This window comes from Diceros bicornis, chromosome 16 (genome assembly GCF_020826845.1).
Source record: "Diceros bicornis minor isolate mBicDic1 chromosome 16, mDicBic1.mat.cur, whole genome shotgun sequence".
NCBI classification, from domain to species: Eukaryota; Metazoa; Chordata; class Mammalia; order Perissodactyla; family Rhinocerotidae; genus Diceros; species Diceros bicornis.
This window is the reverse complement of record NC_080755.1, coordinates 38882953-38890282: the sequence shown is the minus strand read 5'-3', so window position 1 is coordinate 38890282 and position 7330 is coordinate 38882953. Positions and strand designations below refer to the sequence as shown.

The 7330-nt window shown below is 57.0% G+C and overlaps 1 protein-coding gene across 1 annotated transcript; it reads right to left on the bottom strand.

The window, feature by feature from the left end:
• Positions 1 to 848: 848 nt before the first annotated feature.
• SIGLEC15 (sialic acid binding Ig like lectin 15) lies at positions 849 to 6737 on the bottom strand (the record flags this gene model as incomplete). The annotated part of the gene is made up of 5 exons (XM_058556569.1): positions 849 to 930; positions 3141 to 3171; positions 4338 to 4718; positions 5902 to 6285; positions 6674 to 6737. Coding segments are annotated over 5 exons (942 nt in total), but the record flags the coding sequence as incomplete, so codon positions are not given.
• Positions 6738 to 7330: the final 593 nt, after the last annotated feature.

Genomic DNA, 7330 nt, shown 5'->3' with positions numbered 1-7330 from the left:
TTTCAGATGCTGTGTCTTTCATTTCTTTTTCCCAGGGATCCCAGCTCAGGGCAGTGCAGAGCGGCTAATGGGGTAAGAGGTGGGCAAAGTGTTACAGTCACAGGGGAGGGCCCAGGAGGCAGGGGAACCAGGCTTCTCCTTGCCGCCAATTTGATGTTCCTCGGACCACAGGTTTGCACAGGCCCAGCCCCCAAAGCCCCAGCCCCAAGCTTGCTCTTTGGAACCCTTGTTCTCAGCGGGGTGGGTGTGGGTGCCACACTTGTCCAAGAATTCTGCACGTCCCAAGGTTGTTCTGCAAGGAAGAGCCCATAATGCTCCTCACATCTGTACACGGTTTTGTACTCCCCAACCCTTTGCATCCATTATTTCCTGAGGTCTTGATAGTCCTACTGGCCAGGAGGGAAAAATATTATTGTCCGTGTTCAACAGTGGATGAACTGAGACCCAGAGAGGTGAAGAAAGTTCCCTGGTCCACACAGCAAGTCGGTGACAGAGCCAGGATGGAGCCTGGGCCCCGCAATCCTATGACAAGTGTCCTGCCTGCTTTACTGTGGTGTTCTAGATAAGAAAGGGTGAGAGGAGCTATTCTGGAAGTTTCACTCTGGAGCTCACACATGCACACACAGACATACACATACTCTTGCAAAATGCAGGCCCCAGCGACATAAATATCATGGGAGTTCTGAGAGAGATGTCCATGTAGGGGACCACTGAGCCTCTGTGAGGGGTGTCCTGACCCCCTTGGGGGGTCACCTGGCTAGGGACCAGAAAGGGCTGTCCCGGCCCAGCCTCACGTGGGGCTTTGCTCCTCATGGTGCACAAGGGGATGCCGGTGGCTGAGGGGCTCCTCACGGTGAACACACAGCTGTCGGTGGGCCCCGGGGGCTCATCTGGCTCAAGTTTTCATAATTGGACTCCTGAGCCTGGGGCCTGTGGACAGGAGAAAGTTGGCTGACCACCTGATACAGGAGAGTGCTCCCTGACTACTCACCCACAGCCCAGCAATGGGCAGGAAGGAGAGATGAGATGGGCATTGGGGGCCTAGATCCAACAGGGCCTGGAGGCTAACTGAAGGTTGCAAGCAGGGCAGCGGCAGAACTTGCGGAACAAGGAGGGGGCAAACGCAGGTGACAGCATCCCAGACCACAGAGTCTCTATCATCCCGAAGGGATCTTGTCTGTGGCTTCAAAAACTACCTCCGTGTTCCTGACCTCCAGACCCACATCTCCAGGCCTGGCTTCCTAAGCTCCAACTGCTTTCCTGACTTTTGGGATGTCTTAATGGGCATCTCAAACCTAAAGGTCCACCGTGCTCGCCTGATCCTTACCACCACCACCCTTCTCTTCTCTCCTCATCTTCATCTCAGTAAGTGACACCCAGGGTTCCAGCTCCAAATGGGCATCCTGGCTCCCTCCCTGGCTCAGGCTGCCCACCCAGTCCTCTGGACAGCCCTGCCTTCTGTCGGCCCCATCTCCCTGCCTCCACTCCTGCCACCTGCATCCAAGCAGCCAGGCCAGCCTCAGCCCTAGTCAATAGCACCTCACAAATCTCCTGGCCCCACTCTTATTCTGATGGGGCCATTTGTCTGCTTACAACCATTCAGTGACTTCCCATCGCACTCAGAATAAACCCCACGGCCTGCATGCCCTCCCGCCTCCTTCTGGGGTTTCCCCTGAGCCTTTCTTTTTCTTTTTTTGAGGAAGATTAGCCCTGAGCTAACATCCATTGCCAATCCTCCTGTTTTTTTGCTGAGGAAGATTGGCCCTGGGCTAACATCTGCGCCGATCTTCCTCTACTTTATATGGGATGCCGCCTGAGCATGGCTTGACGAGTGGTGCGTAGGTCTGCACCCGGGATCTGAACTCGTGAAGCCCGGGCCACCAAAGCGGAGTGTACGAACTTAACCGCTACGCCACCGGGCTGGCCCTCCCCTGAGCCTTTCGATTGCCCCCACCACCCCTGCCCACCCCTCGGGGCTCTGGCCTCAGCTGTCCTCAATGTCGTGTCCTCCAAGAGGACATCCTGATCTAGAGTAGCCACAGCCCAGTGGCCGCCTCCCTCCCCTGGGGCTCTACTTCATCGCTTTGTCCATTTCTTTCACAGCTCTTATTTTAGAATCTAAGATGATCTTGTTTATGTGTTTATTAAAATTCTCCACATTAAAATGTGAATTCTCTGAGGTTGGGGATTTTTGCCTCATCTTTAGCATCCAGACCAGTGCCTGGTACATAGTAGGTAGTCAGTAAATATCTGAACTACAGTCAGCTTTTTGATTTAGGTGCCGTGGTGCAGTTGTAAGTTAGCAAAGAAAAGGGACATTGCACAGGCTTTTGAGAATGTGGGGGATAGCTGAGCAAGCAGCTGGAGAGAGGGGCCTGGGCTGGCAATGTGGCTTTTCCAGTCCTAGGGGCACAGGCAGGAATGGAGTTATGGGAATGCCTGGGTGTGTCTAATGGGCCCTGAAAGTCTGTGTCCCCTCCCTCCCCAACCCAGCATCACGGGCAGACCACCTTGGGTCTCTGCATTGGATTCTTTCTTCTTCAACATCGCCTTCACTTGGACAGACACCCAGAGGAGAGGAGCATGAACCAGAAGGTCAACACTTCCTAGCCAGGTTCCTGGACCCCTCACCTAAGCCCTCAGAACCTGGAATGACATTTTGTTCCCAAAGCCTTCAGCAGAGTGTCCGGGACAATGAATGCCCTGGGGTGGCTTTGTGTGAGTCTGCCTGTTCTAGAATGCTGGGCACTACGAGGAAACACAGCCTCGAGGAATCACATCTAGGTGCAGAGATAAGACAGATAGAAAAATGCCCCTTCAGCACCGGACAGCAGGCAGGTCTGGGAGAGACGCTAGTGTGAGGCCCACAGTAAATGCTGGGAGTGGGGTGGGGTGGGGGTGAAGGAGCAGGTCAGCATGGCCTGGTCTAGCCCAAGATGGGCTTGGTGGACAGAAAGAAGGGGGCTTTGGAAGTCTGCAGGGAGGACCTAGACCCTGGTCAAGACTGGGACCCCAGCGCTGGCCCTTTGCCTGTTCTTTCGCCTCATGCTAATAGCCCAGAGAAGCCTGCACCCCTTGGCCAGTGGGGACTAGCGTGGGGTGGTGGGGTGGGGTGTGTGGGGGTGGGGTGGCTCACTTACCATGGTGGCGTGTCCTGGGTGACTGCGTGTTCTGTGTGAGGGACAGAGAGAGAGGGGGGGCATGAATCTCTATGGTAGCTTCCAGGCTACAAGCCCTGCCGTCCACTCCACCCCACTGTAGAAAGTGGCCTGAAGGGCACAGGCAGCAAACAGCAAGCTAGCAGGGTGTGAAGTGACCTGAAAGATGACTGGAGTTAACAAGGAGAAGGACGGGGTGAGGAGCTCTCCAACGGAAAAACCCGCCTTTCTGAGGACCCCACAGCACAGAATGTTTGGTGACTTTGAAGAACCAGCAGGAGAGCCAGCGTGGCCACAGCCAAGACGGCAGCCAGGGCACCTGGGACACATTTTGGATTTCATCTCAGGAGAGTTTGAGGCTGGCGCTACTGACCTGGATGGTCAGAGTGGCTCTGGGAAGCCTCCTCTCTGGGGCACAGAGCAGATTTCCCATCCAGCTCAGGGAGAGCAGTGTGGGGCAAACTGCGGCTCTCTGAAGACATCTGCTAGCTCACGTTTCCACACTTCTGCACGTGCTATTCCCTCTGCGAGGAGTGCCAATGGCTCCTTGTCTTCCTCGCTCATGCTTACTTATTGATGTAGCTCTCACTATTCTTGCATAAAGCCTTTCCTCCTGGCCCCTGAGCAGATGCCCCACCAGAGAGAGACACGCATACCCTGGGCTTCTGCAGTGCCTGGGCAGCATTTCTCACGGCAGATTGCAATTAAGTGCTTACTCCTCAGCGTCCCCTTCAAGGGCGGGGAACCATGTCTTATTCATCTCTGTATTCCCAGCACCTACACAGCACATAGCAGGTCCTCAAGATGCTTGTGGTAACATAGTGGAATGGTGCTATCTGGGAAAGCGCGTGTGTGGTCAGGGCCTACAGGGAGGAGTTCTTTACGGGGTGCTGGTAAAGGAGTGGACTCCAGAGCTGTACTGTCAAGTCTCTATCTCTGTGACTCTAGGCTAGAGGCAAGTTCCCTAATCTCTCTGGTCTCAGCTTCCTTAGCGTAAAATGGGCTCACATTGGTTCCCACCTCCCAGGCTTGCGGCAAGGAGAAGCAAGTGAGATGATACACAGGCGCAAAAATGATGTTTTGGTTGTGTCATGCCAGGTGGTCAGCCAGAGGGTCTTACCTAAGAGAAGAGCCCCCGCCTCGCCCCTGGCACCCACTCTAGCCCCGGGGCGCACTCACCTTGGCAGCGCCGGGCGGTGGCGCGGGCAGCCAGAACGCCGAGCAGCAGGAGCGCCTTGAGGCCGAGGGCGCCGAGCTGGAGGGCGATCGCCGAGGCCCCGGAGGCGCCGCGGAAGCGGAACAAGTAGACGCTGGCCTCGGCGCGGCCCAGGCTGTTGGAGGCTGTGCACGTGTAGCGGCCGTCGTGGTCCAGCGCGGGCAGCTCAGCGGTCACCTGGTGGCTGTGATCCTGACCCGGGCCCGGCACCGCGACCGAGCCGTTGCCTAGGGCCGGGCCCGACCACGCGATAGCGGGCGGCGGCTCCCCTTCGGCGGTGCAGAGCGCGCGGAAGGCGTGCGCCGGGCCGGGCAGCACCGAGATATTGACGATCCGCGGGGCGGCTGCGGGCGGCGGCCGAGCCGGGAGAGAGGGAGCAAGCGAGCTGTGGTCAGAGCGCGCGTGCAGCCGGTATGGGCAAAGGCAAAAGGGCCACCTCTCCCAGACTCCTTTGGTCGCCAAGAGAGTTGGGGGCACAGAGAGGAGGGAGTGAGTGGGCACTCAGGCGCCAGGCTGCTTGGGTCCCAATAAAGGCGTGGCCTTGGGCAAGCTATTCCGCCGTTGTATGCCTCAATTTCTCCATGTGCAAAAGGGGGATCACTTACCTTACGGGGCTGTTGAGAAGATCTGGCAAGTTAGTACGTGTGGCGCGCTTGGATTAGGGCCTGGCCTATAGCAAGTGCTCACTAAACAGTCGTTATTACTGTGGTAGCACAGGGTTGGGGGCAGTCTGCTCGTGTGATTTCAAGGGTGCCTCCCTCAATCAGACAATCTCACCAAGACCTAGAGTTGAGACTGATTCACTGAGTCCATGGGACTGTGGCAGAGGCGCCCACCATGAGAAGAAACTGAAATGCACTGAGAGAGGCGGCCCAGCCAGCCCAAGGGCTCATGGCAAGTTCTTGGCAGAGTCACACTTGAACCCAGAGCTCCTGGGTATCCCCCAGCAGGGGTTCTGGGATTTAAACAATCTTCCCAGGTAATTCCAATGCGCAGCCAGGGTTGAGAACCACTGCGCTTGGGACGGGGCCCTTGGTTCCCACATCTTTATGCCTCAGGGTCAGGCAAAGTGCTGGGCACACGGTGGGCTCCCTCTGCAACCCCCAGGGGGCCTCGGGGACCCTTCATGCACACATCCCAATGCAGCCTTTCCCATATTTATGATTATTGTTCACGCGTTTTTCTCCCCCCGTAGTCTGCGAGCTATTGGGGAATATTTACTCTCTCGGAGCTTCATTACAATGCCCATTCCCGGCTCCCACTCACCCATCCTGGGGCCACGATTTTGCATTTTTAACAAGTTCCCAGGTGGCCTATAACCACTGCCAGGTTTGAGACTTCCTAGTCTAGAAGAAGGGATGTATACTGTTCCCCTCTCTATCTCAGCGTTGGGCACAGTGCCCGCACCTAGTAAGCCCTCCGGAGAGGAGCTTGAAGACCGGGAGCGAGCAAAGGAACTGCCCCCGCCTCTGCCGCCCCGCCGGGCACAGGGCGCTCCGGAGCCGCGGACCCCCGCGCAGCGCTCACCGGTCACGCGGAGCCGGACGCCGTGGCGGCTCTCGTAGCGGTCGTGGATGTCGCCGGCGAACTCAACGCGGCAGAAGTAGCGGCCGTCATCCGCCAGGGCGAGGCGCTCGATGCGCAGCGAGAGGTCGTTGCGGCGCGGGTTGCCCAGCAGCCGGAAGCGGCCGTGCAGGCTCAGCGCCGTCTGGCAGAGCTCGCTGCCCCGCGCCGCCGCGCACCGGAACACCTGCGGGCCGGCGTAGGGCTCGCCCGCGCGCCAGATGGCCGTGAGCGGCCCGTCGTAGTGGCGGTGCGGGTGCGTGAAGGTGCAGGGCAGCACGGCCGCCTCGCCCGCCGCCGCGCTCACCTCGGCCGGCACCTGCATGGACCAGCGCTGCGTCGGGGCACCTGCGGGCGGACGGGGACGCGTCAGCCCTGCCCGCGCAGAGGCCGTGCCGCGGGTCCCCACCCCCGGGACTCCGGAGAGTCCCCCTGGAGGGCCTGGAAACCCCAGGACTCAGGAAGCATCCCCCTCCCGGGGGCCTGGAAACCCACCCTGTGACTTGAGAGGCATCTCCCGGGACCTTGACTTCTATGACTTTCAAGGTGCCTGGACCCTCCCGCCTGTTCCCCGGCACTGTTTGCCTCGCTCAGGGGGTTCCACCTCACCTACTGACCCAGTGAGCCAATCCTCTGCCTCATCAAAACCCGCCCTGCTGTCGAAAAGCCCTGGGATCCCGTGGTTACCATAGAGTCCCAAGCCCCCCAAGATGGTGATAATAATAAAAGCACTTACTGTGCACCTCTGTGTTGAGCAGGTTCCCAGTAGTATCTCTCTTAGTTCTCACAAATGATCCTAGAGGTAAGCATAGTTATCCCCTGGTTACATGTTAATAAACTGAGGCACAGAGGTCACACAGCTAGGATGAAGCAAAGCCAGCATTCAGACTCAGGACTGCCTGACTCTACACCAGCACTCTAGTGCACTAAGGACATGGAACGTTGGGGCGCATCCGAGGAGACCAGCGCTCCTATTTACAGAGGGGAAACTGAAACCTCAGGTGGGGATGGTAGGTTTTGAAGTGTAGGGAGGAAGAATTATTCCTCTACCTTCTAGATTCTTTTGGCTAGTCTAGGAATTAAATTGACATGAGATAGAATAACAGGTGACAATGGAACAAATTTGATAATATGTATACATGGGAGAAACCCAGGAAAACTGAGTAATGCACCAAAATGGCTGAAGCCACCACCTTAAACACCATCTTCAGCTAAAGACAAAGGAGGATGTTGCCAGTAGTGGTTTGGGACTTCAAAGGGGAGGAAGGCAATTCACATGGAAACGGAAAAGCGAATGTTTTGTAAACAAATGTGTGCCATGCTTTACAATCACAATAAGACATGGAGAGAACTTTGATCAAATTGGTTCCTCCCTGTCTAACACACCTAGTTT